The following is an 18,298-nucleotide window of genomic DNA, read 5'->3' on the forward strand; positions in this document are numbered from 1 at the left end:
CTCATGCCAGTTGTAGATTTCTGATCAAAAATGGCATCCATAATGCTATTCCTCATGAAAGTTCAACCAGATGCAGCAGCATTATGATGTGGGGGACAGTGAACTGCTTGCTGTCCAGTGGACTTGGAGGAATGGTGACACTGTCTTCAAAATTGTGACATTCCAATTTCTTGTCTGAACTGAACACCAAGATCACAATCCAAGCAACTGAACCCATGTCAAGCCAGGTGGGTCCTTTTCTTTGAGCAATTCAACTTCCACCTCCCATATCGCCCCAGAAGTGGACACACCAAAGCAAACAAACTCTCACATCGACACCTTGGTCACTCCCTCACCCATCATCCCTCCATCTCACATTCTTGTACCCCTACGATTGGATCTTTTGGTTCGACTGTGGCTGTCAAACTGAACCCTTTGGCTTTGCTCTGATTCACAGAATCACTGCCCCTTTCTTCATAGGTTCCTTCAGCGTCCTCAACTGTCTCAATCCGGTAACATTTATCTGCCAGTCTGACAGCTTGTTGCTAAATCCACAATGAGTTAACTGAATACTTCACCTTCACGCTCTTTATGCATTTAGATATTCTGAAAGACTGATAAGTTCTTCTCGTGACAATTACTTGTTTCTTGGGGATGACCTGGAGCTTTGCCCTCTGAGCAAACTTGCATCTTGTTCAGAGCTGATGACAATGTACTAATTGGACAAAGATACCGACAACTCCACAGTATCTCGCTCCGTCTCACTCTGCTCTTGTCCTGAACAAATTTTCCCGCCCTATGTCTTCCACTTTTTCCACAATGAAATGACTCACTTACTGATCCCTGTCCAACCTGGTGGGGCTCATGAATCCTCAAATTGACCAGCTTGGCCATATGCCACAGCTAGATGCCTCTGACACCATGCCTTCCACTAAGGCTGGTTTGTTCTGTGTGGTGAAGAGAGGGGACCAATGACCCTACGGAACCAAGATGTGACTTGATTCATCGCAAGTACATTTTCAACATTGAATGAATTAGAAAGGATGTTTCACGGATTCTGCATTTCGTAACGGTTTCTGATTATTCCAGATCTTGATTAAGAACCATGAACCCAAAAGGCCAAAGCAGTTATACAGGGAGAAGCAGACCAGGTCAATGACCAATCAACTAATCAAAAAACAAATTGGCAGATTAGTTAATTACCAAATAAGTGAAAGTAAAGTGATTGTCATTGTGAAACACAGCATACGGTGCACACAACAAAATGTGTCCCCTTTTTTTAACCCATCATAGCAGTGGGCAGCAGTGAAAGGTGCCAGGGGAGCACACTGTGTGGGGTCGGTGCTTTGCTCGGTGGCACCAGCATCCATTAACATCTCTAAACAAAATGGAACTGTCCAAAAAAAAAAAAAAAAAAGAAAAACACACACATGTTTGAAAATATTGCACAAGCGCCATATAGATTAAGGACTAAAAAGAGATCCTTTATCCCTGAGGTAGAGTAGCCACGCTGACAGGCAAATAAAATGCATGATATAGTTTTGAGGTTGATGGTCTGGTTCAATATGTATTTGTTTCTTCTCTCAGTAAAGGTATTGCTTTAGTTGTGAGTTTCACTGAACATCTTTATCCAGCTTTTTGGGGGAACAGGTCATTACGAAAATCACCACAACTGAGAATTACAACTGTGATTCTCATATGAAATATATTCCAAGGTCTTAATTTCATGTATGAATTTAAGCGCCATTAGCATGTAAATGTAACCACAAGGCACATTACAGGGGACTAAATGGCAATCACTATTACTATTGACATCACCTTATTGATTCATGAGTATTGTTTTTCCCCCCTCAGCATTACGTGGCCAGTGGACCATTTACAGTTCACATCTGCTTAGGTCCAACAATTTCTGTATATAGTGAAATTAACTTGCACTCATTTATACTACTGACCATGAAGGTCATCTTCAGAGAAGGAATTCCCTCGTTACCATGGGAACTGCACTGTTGCTAAGTCTTTTAAATTTAGACAAACGTAAGTGCTTGCAAGACAAGCATCCTGACAGCATTGCAAACCTGTATACACTCCATCAGCACATGGATAAATCTCCACAGGTAACCTGTAAACTGGCCACAAAAGGAAAAAAAAATCTGAAAATCAAGACATCAGTAGAACAGAATGTCAATTGTACTGGAAGTTTTTTTAGTGCAGTGTATGGTATCTAAATATTGCATAATAATTGGACTGGATATGACCATAGAATTTCGAAGGCATCATTTTTTTTGTACCATCTTATTCTCTGGCTTAATCAGTATGGGGCTACATATGGCAGCTCATCAGGGAACAGAGCTGCCTGCTATTTGGCTTTTTCGTCAATTTGAATGTGCTGCTGCTTATCTTGGCTTTGCAGCTTTAACAGTGATAACAGTGATTTTATGATATCGGTCCTCTGACCCAATTCATAGCAGAAAAGTATAATAAATTGTCCATTTTGGCCATTACACTAGGGTGCTCCTTGCCTCTTGGTGTCATTTCTAATGGTCTTGTAATTATCTTTAAAGACATAGAGGCCATTTGATTGTGTACAGATACCTTTACAACACAGTTAATTAAGCTGCATCCTTGGCTTGATGGGAATAACAGTCTGAGATAACAGTTTAGAACTTCCTTTCCAGGTACACTGGAACATAAAGTAGCAGACACCGCTCTAGTTATGGTGCTTAGTGAAAGTGAAGTGATTGTCACATGTGATACACAGTGCACACAGTGAAATATGTCCTCTGCATTTAACCCATCACCCTGAGTGAGCAGTGGGCAGCCATGACAGGCGCCCGGGGAGCAGTGTGTGGGGACGGTGCTTTGCTAAGTGGCACCTCAGTGGTACCTTGGCAGATCGGGAGTCGAACCAGCAACCTTCTGATGAGGCCGCTTCCTTATTATTACATACAGTGGATACGGAAAGTGTTCAGACCCACTCACATTTTTCACTCTTTGTTATATAGCAGCCATTTGGATTTTTGTTTAAGTACATTTTTTATTGACAGAAAATTTGCAGCTTAATTAACAAAGGAAACTAAATACCTATGTATTCGGACCGTTTGCTCAGTATTTAGTACATTTACAGCATTTATCAGCATTTTACATTTACAGCATTTAGTAGAAGCACTGAGTTGTTGTGAAGTCACTCCTTCGTTATTTTAGTTGTGTGCTTAGAGTCATGGAATTAGATTGGCCCAGTCTGAGGTCCCAAGCACTCTGGAGGAGGGTTTCATCCGTATCCCTGTACTTGGCCGCATTCATCTTTTCCTCGATTGCAAACTGTCGCCCCGTCCCTACAGCTGCAGAACACCCCCACAGCATGATGCTGCCAACGTTTTCCCAGGGTCTGAGAGTCCTTCAGGTGCCTTTTGGCAAACTCCAGGAGGGTTGCAATGTGCCTGATGGTGGGTGGAGTTCCTTTTTATGGGGAGGGGTGGGAAATTCTCTGGGTGGACAAAGCATGAGAAAGGGGAGGTATGACGACATAAGGGGACAAATTCCAGATCCAACCATCTGACCTGCTGCTCTCTGAATGGCAAAGCAGAATAACCAAAGCACTCTTCAAATTTGTCCAAAAAGATGCACTCCATTGCTGGAAATATAAAGTAATTGGCATATATAAATAACAAGAATTGACAGGTACTATGATGTAGGGGCAAGGCACGGAACTATGGGGGAACGATGGGAGGCATGTTGGAGATGCCTGTAACCAATAAATGAACCTAAAGCATGCCCAGGTCCCACCCAGTGTCTTTAGTCCATTTACCGCGAAAATGGTGGTATCCAGGAGCAAATGTCAGATGTACAGGTCTGCCATGTGTGTTTTGACAGTAAATATAGCTTATTGTTAGCAGTAGTTAATATTTAGTACTACCATGAATACTACCAACATGGTTAACAATTAAGAAAATATTAATTCATAATTTAGTAAAGTCAATCAAAAAGCAATCAAATGCTACTGCATGTATTTGATGTAATTAAAATGTAATTGAAATGTAATTGAACTAGTTACAATATGGTTACATTCTAAATATTGTAATTTTTCATTCCCAACAGTGGTAACACACATTAGGTTATCAAAGGTTTGGTTCAATGAAGCAGTCTTCATTTCCAAAAATTAAAGGATTTCAGTAAGATATGTAGCACCAGAGAACAGACGGACCACAATTCCACCTTAAACTGGACACACCCATGTGCAGGAGGTGTGACCTTCCCCAACGTGCTCATTGGCTCTGTTCTCTTGCTTGCGCTTCAGAGGCGACACAGCGGTCTTGCTGTCCCTAAACACATGGGCATCATAAAGCACTCGAGCAACCTGGTATGCAGCCAGACTCCTGTTTCTGTCTGGTTGCTATTAGACCTTTGTCAGCATGTCATTCCAGATAAGCACTGACAGTATGTCTTGTAAATTACAAAGTATATTTTGACACAAACACACAGTTAATATCATGTGTGGTTAGGACCACATTTCACTGCTCCTGTCTATGGTCCTGCAGTGGCTAGAAATGGCGATAGGTGTAAAGCGTGCTTTGGTCATTCTGCTTCGCTGATCAGAGAGCGGCAGCTCAGATGGTCAGTTCTGGAATTGAGCCCCTTATGAAAGTGAGGTGAAAGTGAAGTGATTGTCTGCCCAGAGAATTCCCCTCCCCTAATAAAGTAACTCCACTGACCGTCATGGCTTCCAAATATGCGAAGCATTGCAGGTGCTCATGATTAGATGTAAAAATGGGAACATATGTATTTTTTTAGTGCTGTCATGCCAATGGGTTCATTCTTTTCGGGGACACGACTTCATGTCTGTGCCAAACACCGTGGTTGGTGAATGGTGTTGATGACGTCATTTCCACGAATGGCCCCACAGCTTCTATAGGCCGCTCTCCTCCTCATTAGAATTTAAAGCTACAGACACCAAAATAGCGCATCCTGGGGAAATCTGGATCAAAGTGGCTGTAATTCTACGCCAAGGCTGAATTTCGGAAAGAAGCGTCAGATACAGTATTAGGGGACCAACAAGACCGATTTAAATGCAAAACAATAATTCATGTCAGACGATATTTACTAATTCATCACAAAATATTGCCTCGTGTATATATGGTACCAGGGTTAGGGTCAGGGTTACCATTAACCTCTAACCCTAACCTTAATAAATTAAAGCCAGGTTCTGACTGGCATATCACTCTGCACTGACACAATGCACCATTCTTGACCAAAACCACCAAAGCAGCCATAACACAGATTTTTACACTCCTTTATCAATGTTTCATTTACAAATGACACAATCAGGGGTGGAACTAATCCATGGCTTTCACCATGATTGAGCTCCCACTCCACCTGCTGTGCACACGGCAGGATTTGCTACCACCTCTTACTATTTTACCTTCCTTTGTCATATAGATTCTTCTGTCTGTCAATAAAGTATATAAATATAATTTTTAGTAAACATATTATTATTACTGTAATAACTGACAAAGAAAGGGATGCAGTATTAATTAAAGTTAAATATTAGATTTTGTGGAAAAAATGATTAGAATCAGAATTTTATTGAATCTTAAGGGAAAATATTTCAAAATACTCTCAAATGTGTTTAAAACAGACTCTCCAAAATATCTTCCTGAAAAGTTCGAATTCAAGGCTACTGGATTTAAAATGAATAAATAAACGCTTATGAATTTTAGAATATAAAGTATGAGGCATCAACCAAATGAAAAGACATTTCTAAGAACATTAATACTGGTTATGATTGTTTTGTTGATTTGAGTTATCTGAAGGATCTGAGGTTAAACTCATTAAGAACCCCACATTTTCTCAGAAAAAGCAAATGGCTACAACAACTCATGCGAATAATTATGCTTCCTTCTTTAAAAATGTGTCATTTATTGTGTGTTGTAGGGGTGTACAACATGTCAACTGATTTTAAAAAATGGAAAGAGGTGTTTATGGAACGTGAGGAACACATTTCCACAGTCCTAGAATGCGGAGGTCCTGCCAGCATTATGTCAGTAATATCTTCAATTAGCTAACATAAATTAGCCAACGACTTATATCAAGGCAGGGTGCCTAATTAGTGAATAAGGTGGAGTTAAGTTTGGTTAGAAGGAAAATCAGCAGCAGGACACCAGCCTACCCACGATCAAAATACATTTCCATGGAAGCAGCCTTCAGACTAAATCTGGTAATGATGACAACTGATGGATGGTCCCATGATTCGTATCAGCCGTACAGTTAACCCTTTCTTGGATAGCTAAATGTAAAATATGTTCACATATGCTGAATATTTAAGAAGAACATTTGACCCCAGAATCATTTGATATCGGTTCTAAAGACTTTTATTCATTGATACACTGTTAATCCTGGTAAGAGAAACTTGGAGTTAAACTTTGCTCCATCAAGCAGTGGAAAACTGCTGTTGGGGACACTAAAATTACAATAGGTCCGAGAAACTTAGGTCTGTCAGACATTTCCTTTTCTCCACCTGCATGTTCACTTGAACTGTCTAACAGTGCGATTAAAAAGTCTAACATTATAACCTGAGGGGCATGTACAAAGCGGCCAGTAACACCCATCCATTATTCATCCTCTGCAGTCATGGCTCCAAAGCCTTCCCTCTGGCTCTTACTGCCATTATGAACAATGGAACAGGGACTGGCCGTGTTCCTGAAAACGACCTTCCTTCTCAATCTAATGCCTCAAAATCATCAAAGGTTTTGGAATACATAAAATATGTATCCACACCTATATGCAATTTCCCCTTTTTCTGTAGCAGTTTTGCATAATATCTGCTCTGAGATATTATGTGATCAAAGTGTTTTTTTTCCCAGTTAAATTAAATATTGTGAAGATCATTTTACTGAGAATACAAAGTGCATGCAAAGTTTCAGAACTTATTTCACACTATTCATATCATACATCTAACTTAAATGTGTTTTCTCTCCAAGTTTGCTAATTATTGACCTCTTCATGTGAGCATATTTTTGTGGAATTTTGTCGAAATTCATTTTCTTGTATTACTAATTTTACAGTTCCTACAATAATGAATCAAGTTAATAGCAAAGATTAGCAAATCATAGCACAGCATGGTATAGCACGGTTTAGTGTTGGCAGTGCAATTTAAGTGGCCCTGAATGGGAGATTTTCACATAACCTTCATCACATGAGGGTCTCCTGGCCATCAACAGCACACCCGTAGAGCTGTAAGGGAGGCAGCACTATGTTCCCCTTGGTGAAGCTGGTAGGTGGAGGAAATAAGAGTTGTTGCCTGAGAGGCACTTTAATCACCATTACTGAACACTGGCAGCCTTTCAAAACACAACTGAAGAAGTGGATTCAAGTATAGATCCATAGAGAACAGGATTTCTGTAAGCAGTGACATATTGGGCATACATTTTACACTCCTTTAAAATTTCTATTGCAATTCATTAACTACAGTCCAACTAAACCACAGTTTTTCCCCAGACAGACAAACAAAGAAAGGTGAGATCTGTTTAAAATTCTGTCCATGGTGAGTAAATGTCAGACAGCAAGGAAGAAGAAGGAAAAAGGCAGCAGTGGAAATGGTTTGTGCCTCCTTTCACATAAAGGGTAATTCACATTAAAAGTTGATTATAATATAATTCTGAATCAAATGATGAAACTATTGCCCATGTCTTGTGTGAACCTGGAGGATTGCATTAATGTCTATGTGACTAAAAATTTGTAAAAAAATTTAAACCCTTGTTTTTAAACCATATTAAAATCTGTTGGTACTGAGCAATGCATTTTCCTCATGTTTCATGGAAAAAAACCCATTACACTCTTGTTAATGAAATTGGTAAGTAATGGCGTTCATTCTCTGCAAAGCGGTGGCTGAATCAAAGTGATTCAAATTCTGCAACAAATGAGGCCAGAAATGTCATCTATTGCCAGAAACTGTGAAACTTCATGCAAACAAACTGCAGATGGTCTTTGGTACATTGAAACAATTTAATCCTTTCAACCTGTCACTTAGCATTACCACCCAATTACGTGCACGTCCATAAAATACACTACAAGTAGACAAGATTTTCAAATTCAGATTCTGTAATGCCAAATCAACAGCCAATCATCCGTTTTATAGCACCGAATCCTTGAATATATTTAGCCTATTTAATTTCTGGTCTGATGCAAGCAAATATTGCCGTATGTGTAGTAAACATAAAATCTAAAGGAGGACCAAAAGATTTTAGAACTTTATTTTTAAGTTAGCAAACTTTTAAAGGGCTTGTTACCAGTGTTTGGCAAGTTACTCAATAAAAGTAATAAAGTGACTTTTTACTGAATAATCTATTAAAAAGTATTAATATTACTTTATTAACTGGGCTGGACTGGAAGTAATTAATAGCGATACTTGTTATATTACCTTCCCCTAACAGTGTGAAACTAATCCACTTCATTAGAGCAATTATGACTAGTAGACAAGAGGCAAAAATCATGTCTTCTGGTAAGGAATATCACTTTACTTTACTATAACTGTTACTGTAGTTACTAATATTAGATTCTTAAGGCTGTTTTGGATATTGTAATCCCATACACAATTTGTTTACTTGGAAATAGATATTAATTATAGAGATAGTACTAATACCTCACATTGCTTTTTCAGCCTTAGAAATGCAAACACCCTACTTTAACCTACAAAAACTGTACATAATGTACATTAATGGCTATTAAAATACAAACATTCATAGACACATCCCTCACCTAAAAGAATCCACATAATGCTCCATAGAAAATTATGTACTTTTCAGATATTTCACTTTTAGCTTAATGTTGCTTACTGTTGTCTGCAGATATCTCATCATTTGTGAATTTCATTTGCATGTCATGCCCCTAATGACAGGATGTGATTGTCGTATTGCATGTGACCTTTTACCTTCAACAGGAGATGTTTTGAGCCTACGGCAGATGCCTTGCACATCCCCATAGGTGTTCTGGATCTTTGTTACTGCTTCTCCACTCCGCAACTCCATCAGCTCCCGAAGGTCCATCACCGTGCAGCCAAAGTCTCCATCATGGTTGCCTTCAGCAACTGAGTTCCCCGATGGGTGGTCGGCAGTGTTATTAGCCATTTTGCAATGCTAACTGTTTCACTTGTGAAACGTAAGACTGAACAGTAGTAATATGAGGGCAGAAGTGTTGGATTTCAGTTTCACAGTCTCTTCCTCTTCTGGATTGCCTGAAAGGAGCCCTGGGATTATTTGTGTTCCTGGATGTAAGAGAAAACCATCAGCATATGAGTTTCCGGGGAGATCTGTTGGCGCAGTGGAACATGCTTTCACCAAGCAGCAGATCAAATGGGCACTTCTTCAGTGCAGGCTTTCTTCAGGTCCAAAAGACTGTGGAGAGAGAAATGACAGAGAGGGAGTAATTAGTAATGACACATAGCACACACATTCATTTAATTAAAGATTCTCATATTTTCATCACAATATCCACTATTCGTCAGAAGAAAACGTGACAGGAGACCTCATTAATGAACGATTGTTTCAGAAGGAATTTTAGGGAAAGTGAAAGATGTTTAGATTTGAAAGTTCTGAATTAAATTATTATTTTTTAAATGATTATTACTGTAATGCAGTAAATTATACTCTATGATATATACTCGAATGAAATGACTGACTAATATTTTCACCATTTACTTTTTTTATATTTGGCATCACAACTGATGTATGCTTTCAAATTCAAATTCTTGTGATTACGTACACCAGGTTTCCCAATGTTCCGGGTCCGGTCTTATCAATCTGTCCATTAGTGTGCGTGCATGAGATGTGATGAGACGGAGTAAATTTGAGATGAGATGTGGTGTGTACGGTGTGGGGTCAGTGAGCTGCCCTGTGAACCCCTGCCGTGAGCCAGCGCGGTCCATGCCAGTCCTGGTCTGAGTTTGGATAACTGGTGTCTTCACTGTGTAATTTGGCTCCCTGAAGTGCACACCCATATAGTTGTGGCATAGGCGTGAGAACTTAAAAATGCTTCACAGTGCCCCCCAGTGTTTATGTATGTGGTAAATGTGTATTTTTGTGTTTTTCAGATGTGGTATGAGTGTAGAGTGTCCCCCTGTGAGTGAGCCTTTCCGATCCCCATTTCCACTTCCCCTTCCCCAAAGTAGATTCCTATTTTGTTCTTCCTGTACTTCAATAAACAGTTTTTTGTCCAAACACCAGTGCCTGTGTCAATTCTACTTTAATTCTATTCCTTTAATCCATTTGAGGTATACATTGAGTTGATTTTGAGCAGGTAGAATAATATTATTTAAAATTGTGGTGCTCAAATCTTTTTATGTGAATTTATTGGCATTGGAAATTATTCATTGAAATTATTTACAGCAAAACTGTAGAGGCAAAATATTCAGAAACCGTGATTTTCTTTTAGTATTAGAACAGTGTTTGAAATTCAAAAAGCTGGTGGAAACAGGGCTTGGGGTACGGTTGTCAAAAAACCTAATTTTAATTGATACTAAAATTTAGTATTGATTTTGATAACAATTAGCACTGGTGTTGATACTTCATCTGTAGTGTGCAAAGTGGAATTTGAAGCGGCAGCCCCTCTCCTGGCTACCTGGAGGTCCCAGCTTGCTAGAAAACGTAAGAAGCAGGACCACTGTCTGGAAGTATTTCGGGTCAGGTTTGGGATCAATTTTTTATCATTTAAGTCGGGTCAGGTCGTGCTTGCGCAGTAAATGATCAATCAGCAGACGCAAACTCTGGTCTATAGTATCAGTATTGTGACAAGCAATACTGATACTATTGGGGGATGCAGTGATGTTCCTATCTAGATGCAGTGATGTTCCTATCTAGAAAAATGAAGTAGTGCAGAAAACGTTTGGGAACTTCGACATAGGAAAGTATATCGGAAAATCAATATGGGAAAGTATTTGCCCAGCCCTAGTTTACATACATGAAAAGACCTTATCGTCAACTTGCTTCATAGTGCTGCAGAACACAGATAACAGACATGTTACGTACGTCCCTCTCAGAGTATCAGACCGGCGGAGAAAAATGGAACGCAATGTTCTTAACCAGTGAAGAAACGATCCTGTCATCTTCTGCTGGCATATGAGACAAGGAACTTCTGCAAATGCAGGACAGCAGTAGGTCTTCTGGGCTTCCCTAAACACTAATTTGAAACACAAATTGGAGGTCACGCCTTGTGGCAATTTCTCTTACTGCGCGCTCTCGTCCAACATACAGCATGCAGTAGCCCTGCCATGTCATTGGGGGACTGGGGTTGTGCAAGTCTGTCCTTTACTCTGCAGCAGGTTTTGCACAACCTTGTCTTCAAAGCTTCACACTCTCGCATCTTGCTGCTGCGTGTCCCCGCTTGCTAAACCGACTGATCGTTAATGAATCGTTCATGTAAATTGACCTGGATTCTGCTCGCCTTGTGAAAGCGAGAGGCCACCCACCACTCCTCAGCAACCGACTCTCTAATGGGAAGCCGCACTCGGGGTGGTCGGGGAGACCAAACAGTGTGGACGTAATGAGACGGTGCATGACCAAAACGTGTCCATTTCCAAACCCCCACAGTGAACGATATGAGCAGGTGGGAGGCTCACTGCAACATTCCTTATGTGCGACACAAATTTATGATCAAAAAGGGAGGCGGGGAAAAAATAAAAAAATCAAATCATTTGTTCTTTGAAAATAATCTAAGCTGTGCGACCGGGCAATTAAGTTGCCCACGTTTTCTCAAACAAGCAAGGCTTAAAACTTGTGCGAGCTACAGAGACCAGAGACCAGACATGAATGCAGCGGCAGATGAAAGGCTGTGTGCAACGCAAACATCATTAAGGAGTATGCATGGTGCGAGAAGAGCACACAAAACAGATCCTGGAAAATAAGGAACATTCCAGAGTCAGTGTCCCCGTCAACTCTCCACAAGGTTCAAGCGCTAACTCCTACGAACTGCAAATGAAGATCAATGTAATAGCTAGTTCTTGATTTGAGGAATTCGGAAGAAATATAATATATATAATATTATATAAAATTATACCAACTCTACTCACTTTACACTGAAAATATAGTAATCTCTCCACATTAAACACACATAAACAGAAATTTTTCACATTCCTTGTGTTTCATTAACTAGCGGTAATCTACAGGGGGATGGTGAATTTTATCATTTATCAGACATATTTTATGCTGACCAACAGTGAGCCATTCATATTGTGGTTTAAGCAAAAACATAATGAATATATTCCACTATCCTAACACAACATGGATTGTGTAGAAGTTACATGTAAGATACTCGGATTTACTCGAAAAAGCAGTCGGGGTTTGAATTTTCACCCAGACACCGGCGTGTGAGCTGCACAACTATCTCAACTCTCATGGCTACAGTCAAAGTGTCTCTGCTACAGTAGACTGATTGCTCCTCAATAAGATTACGTTTCTACGGCGCTTGCGCACAAACAGCCGTTTACCACTAAGCGTTTTTTACAATACTTTTTTATGGCAATACCTAGCCATTTGTTTTCAAATCTGACTGACACGCCTTTTCTGTTCCTGTTGAGGAACGGAGGCGGTGGAAGTAGTGCCGTGGTGGAGGGGGAAGGTGCGTAACGGTGGCCTTATAGGAAAGTTACGTATCATTATTATTATTAGAACTAATACTTAATAGGCTTTGCTACGAAGGTAAATTCATGTAGTCTTGTCTTTTTTATATTAAGACACATTAATACAAACTAGTTTTAAGAAACCTTTATTTTGTTCGTGAGGGGATTTTCCTATATTGCCTATGCCACGGGCCGGCCTTTCAAGTCACCTGCTATGCCACTTACTAAAAAAAAAAAAAATTTGTTGACACTTAACGGTACTTTACTCGATGGACGTATGCATTCATTGATAAAACAGCACAAGAGATGGAACAGGGATGTTCGTTTTAGAAGGGGGATGCTTTTGACTGTTTTTAGTTCAGGGGGGGATGGCATCCCTCCTCGTCCACCCTCAACTAGAGCAGGGTGTGATTAGCAGTAGCTGTCTTGGTAAATCGTACTACTTTTGTCGTGTGTAAAACCGAGAACCAGTACCATGTAGTACCTCGTAGTACACCAGATTTATAAAAGAACAACGTGATTCTGACCTGCGCTCTCCGTTTTAGCCAAACACACAAAAAAGGTTGTCTCATTTGCGCTGTGCAGGGTTATCTATGACCTGCAGCGACAGGTAATCAATGCAGTTCTCGCTGAAGAAGACCTATTAACTGTGAAAGTCAATTGCAACTGAAAAGGGTCAAAACCTGCACACACAAACCTTCTGCTAAAAAAAATCATTCACTTTTATTTTTGCTATATGGTTCATGAGCAAAGCTCACTGTGACTCTCACAGTGAAAATTTGTGTGGCACAGAAACTGCAGTAATTCTGAATATGACTGTTTGTCTTCAATGTTACTAGCATGATAATAGTACGCAAGATGATACATGTTGCTTTTATAATGTTACTAGTAGAATTTCTGATAATAGTAGAATTTCTGAAATGGGGTTCTGTCCTTCTGTGTCATGCATGTAAAAATGACTGAAATCAATTGGGAAAATGCTACTATAAATAATAGTAATAAAGTAATTGTTTTTGGTCCTAACTATATGCTGCATTCTGTGGTTGTCTCACAAAGCTCACACCTTTCCTCTACTACCCAGCCCTATTTGTTATCAGACTGGCCCATGACAGATGGGCGCTCACTTTGAGACAGGTTGTGCACAGTTTTTCTTGCTGCTGTCACCTTTAGTTTGCATTTGAGGGTTTAGGCATCAGTTGTCGAGAGTTGCTTTTCTGTCCTACCACAAATAAAATACAATCTCACAAATATAATCTCACTATTCATAAAAGACTTATATACTGATATGATTAGAGATTTACAATTGCTCTCTTTAATAATCTAACTCATTTAGAAGGGTGTGTACTCACATACAGGTCATAGAAGGTCATACATAATGTAATAAAACATTATTTTTGATTTGAGATAAATAGTGGACAGTCCCCCTGGTGACACTCAGAGCGTAGTAATGGTAGTAAATATGGTTTGAATCTGCTTCCTTGAATTTCACTGAATAAGCTTATTTAACGTAAACATTTATTTAACCTATTTATTGGTTTTCTTATTGCTGAAGCATGAAAAGGCATTAATGTAGTTCTATTAATTGTAGTAAAATCACTGATTGGAGGGAACCGATGAGGACAGATTCTGTTGTGTTGTAGGGTCGAAGAGCACAAAGTCCCAGGTTCAGGTGTCCCTGAGCAAGATACTACTCCGGGGGGGGACTATCCCTCTAACGACTGATTGTAAGTCACTCTGGATAAGGGCGTCGACAAAAGGCTGTAAACGTAAATGTGCTCTTGAAGACTGCATACAGGAGTGGCATTTTTAACTAAATTGTCTGATGTTTGATCTGCCATTTTCTAACATGTTTGTCCTGCTTCTTGTGCACAGTGCAGAATGATTTTATGAACACAATAATGTTGTGGGCTAATCTGTGTATTAAGGGCTGAATTTCCAGACAAAGATTAAGCCTGGTGCTGTCCACAAGTGCATTGTGCAAAGCGCTGTCTGGGGGACAGTGTTGCTCAAAAAGGATTCTGCAATGCGCAAACACACCCACAAAAAACAAAGAACTAGAACGAGGGAACGAGCGAGAGACTTTTGAGGCCACAGATTAAAGAGTATGACCTCTAGTTTGTAGGCGGCAGATGTAAAGGACGGAGCCATCTGTTTCCTTTTCGGGGCCCCGCCTTGAAGTTGGACCACTCTGAAGACCTTCCATGAATCTCTGCTCTTCATTTACATTTGAATTTTGCAAGCCTCTCGAGCGACTGTGACTGAAAATGGAGAGGTTTGACGATCATGCCGCAGTTTCAGGGAGCTGCTTCTAAACTTTGCGAGATGTCTGCTCTGATCACTCTATTCCAAGCAGCAGTTTCCCGTCTCTTTTTCCATGGAATGGGGGAGTGATCATTTCCCTTCACCGCAGAGGAGAACCTAACATGCTCTCCCCTTAATTAATGGTCAATCGCTGGATTGGGACGGCTATTAAATTATCCCCAGAGACACAATTCCAGCCAGGTGAGGACAGGGGATCCTGGGTAGAGCAAGCAACTAATGTCTGCGTGTGTGCATAACAGGACTGTGTGGACTAAGGATAGGGAGTGTGTGTGTGTGTGTGTGTGTATGTATAATATATTTCACTGAAGTGAAAAAAAATAAATGCGGGGGGGGGGGGGGGGGGGGGGGGGGGTTACAAAGAGCAAAGAAAGAAAAAAGGGGAACACGACTGATCATCTCTTCTCATTTTTAATGGGTAAGCAACAGTTGCCCAGTAATGGAGGGCGAGTTAGATTTTTTTAAAAGACCCTCTGGAGGCAATGCATCACCATGTGTGTATGTGTGTGTGTGTGTGTGTTCTAGAAATGCTGTTCCACTGAACGATAGCAAGGCCACAGCCAGTTTATAACACATAGCCAGTCTGTGCCACCCCACATCCAAGGCCGCAGCGCCTCGACCCCGCCCCGCCCCCACTTCCACCGCCTCCGCTCCTCAACAGGAACGGAAAAAGCGTGTCGGTCAGATGTGAAAACAAATGACAAAACAAGCAGTAAAGAGGAGAACCCCGAGATGAAAAGGGACGGGTGGGGGATCAACGTGACTCTGTGGCTTTTTTCCCCTCCAGTTCGAACACAGTAAGGAAGCAAATCAAGAAAGTAAAAAATAAAATAAAAAGACGCTGGACACGGAATGGAGGACGGGAGAGGGAGAGAAAGAGCGCGAGCGGGAGAGGAGGATTAGAAGGCGAGGGAGGAGACGCTTATTTCAGGGGCGGCGGCGTGTAATGGAGTGAAAGGCTGCGCGTGTTTTGGAGGGAATGGCTTGTGCACAGTCTCTGCAGCCACACCTGCCTTGCATACCAAAGCAGGGGAATGCAGGGCCCCGCCCCCCCACCACGTCTGCTCCGGCACGACCCGTACTGCAGCAAAACGCACCTACAGACAGAAGAAAAAAGCCCCCTCTCCTCCCAAGTGCCTCGGACCGCTGGTGGTTTGAGGTTAAAGGGTTCTGTGCCGACGATTCGGTTCCGTTCTGTTGCATGTAGAAACCCGGCAAATGTGGAATATGTGATTAGACTCTCGCTAAAGCTGCTTCTTCAGGGGGCTGAATTCATAATGAAACTATTTTCCCCCCACACACACACTCACTGTACTGTAGTACAGACTGGGGCATTAAAAAAAATCCTCAATCACATAAAGGGTTTACACAAGTCTCTCTCTCTCTCTCTCTCTCTCTGTGTGTGCCTGTGATTTTCATGACAAACAGAGTCTGTCTTCCACCCAGCCACAGGCAACACTGGCAGAGAAGCCTGAAATGTAACAAGACCACACCCTAACTGCAGTCACGTGACCAGCATGGAAGAGGAAATCCCCCGCTGGAGGAGCCAACCACGTCGAGGCAGGCGGGAGGGGCGGGTGGAAGAGAACGAAAAAGGGAAGCACAGTGGAAAAAGGGGAGGGGTAAGAAGGCAAATAAGGAGATAAGTACATACACAAAGAAAGGAATACTGTAAACACGAGGAAGAAGGTGAGGCGGTGCGGCACATACCCTACGCTGCTCCATAAGCACTCATATTGAGCTTAAGCCATTGTAATACCTTTGATTAACCAGTAAGAAGATTCCTTACCTTAATTCAGATGGAACAGTTATCAGGCTTAAATTAACCCAGCTAACTGACAAATCTAGATTTGTGGATCACCGCACAAGTCGGATGTTTTTTCTTAATCGGAACGTTGCTCTCCCTCGTTTTGCTGTCACCACCCATTTTACTGGAGAGGCTTTTCTGTGTAAATACTGTGTTAATCTTTGCCTAAGGTCATCATCACTATGCAAATACATTCCTTCAGGGTGTAATCTTAACCAATCAAACCTGTTTCCAGATCTGAAGAGTAGATGCAGAGTAGACAGACGCGTTTGTAAAGAGTAGATCTAGGAACTTCTGCTCCCCACTGCCAGTCGGAATGCCGAAGTGACGCAAAGACAGTTGTATGGCGTGTCTTGAAAAGTATTATGCAATAAAAGCCTTGATATACCAGTCATACTAAATACAGTACTCATTATACAGTATATCCATCGGGTCAGTTTTGTTAAAGCAGGGGCAGCAGATGAAAAAAAAATGTAACCATGTCATACTGCAATATGCAGCATCTTAAAAATATATTATAAAAATATAGTTTTAGCGCGGATGTTTTCTATAGTATGCATTTAACAACATACACTTAAGTACAGTGCATATGTATAGTAGTCACAGCGCATCACTTTTTCCACATTTTGTTATGTTACAGCCTTATTACTACTAAAATAGATTCAATTCTTTTTTCCCTCGGAATTCTACACACAACACCCCAAATTGAAAATGTAAAAAAAGTTTACTTGAGCTTTTGGTAAATTCAATAAAAATAAAAAACTGAGAAAGCACATGTATATAGGTATTCACAACCTTTGCATGAAGCTCAAAACTGAGCTCAGGTGCCTCCTGTTTTCCCCTGATCATCCTTGAGATGTTTCTGCAGCTTAATTGGAATTCATCTGTGGAAAACACAGTTGATTGGACCTGATTTAGAAAAACACACACCATCTATATGAGGTCCCACAGTAGACCAACCAAGCACAAAGTCAAAGGAATTGTCTGTAGGTACAAATCTGGGGATGGTTACAGAAACATTTCTGCAGCTTTGAAGGTCCCAATGAGCACAGTGTCCTCCATCATTCATTAGTGGAAGAAGTTCAAAACCACCAGGACACTTCCTAGAGTTGGCCAAGGATAGGTGTGCCAAGCTTATGGCATCATATTAAAAAAGAACTGAGGCTGTAATTGCTGCCATAGGTGCCAAAGGCTGTGAATACTTATGTAAATGCAATTTCTCTTTTTTCTATATACATATAAAATTGCCAAGACCTCAAGTAAACTAAATCACGTTGTCATTATGTGTGAAGAATTTTTTTTATCCATTTTGGACTAACATTGATGCGCTGTGTATACTTTCCGGATGCACTGTATGTTTCCATACACAGTTTAGTCTAGCTATAGCAATTAAACAATGTACTTTTCTACATGCATTCTGTTCAACAATCCTCTCTTGACTCCCATATGATGTGATTGGGCAGGGGCAATGCACATCAGCACTCACAAAAGGTGATAAATAGGCATGTAAATGCAGGGTCAATGACTGTCGTTCCCAATTAAGTGTTGACGGCGTTAGAGAGAACACAATTAAAATCGGCAACAGGCGA

At 40.8% G+C, this 18,298-nt stretch overlaps 1 protein-coding gene across 5 annotated transcripts in view; it reads right to left on the minus strand.

The window, feature by feature from the left end:
* Positions 1-18,298, minus strand: part of atp2b4 (ATPase plasma membrane Ca2+ transporting 4) — a 76,541-nt gene that overhangs the window by 35,175 nt on the left and 23,068 nt on the right. For all 5 annotated transcript variants that reach the window (XM_028998636.1, XM_028998634.1, XM_028998639.1 and 2 more), the window contains exon 2: positions 8,903-9,365. In XM_028998636.1, coding sequence (XP_028854469.1) covers positions 8,903-9,098 — 196 coding nt within the window. In that variant the 5' untranslated portion in view covers positions 9,099-9,365. The remainder of the gene's footprint in view (positions 1-8,902; positions 9,366-18,298) is intronic.

Source organism: Denticeps clupeoides, chromosome 12 (genome assembly GCF_900700375.1).
Source record: "Denticeps clupeoides chromosome 12, fDenClu1.1, whole genome shotgun sequence".
NCBI lineage: Eukaryota > Metazoa > Chordata > Actinopteri > Clupeiformes > Denticipitidae > Denticeps > Denticeps clupeoides.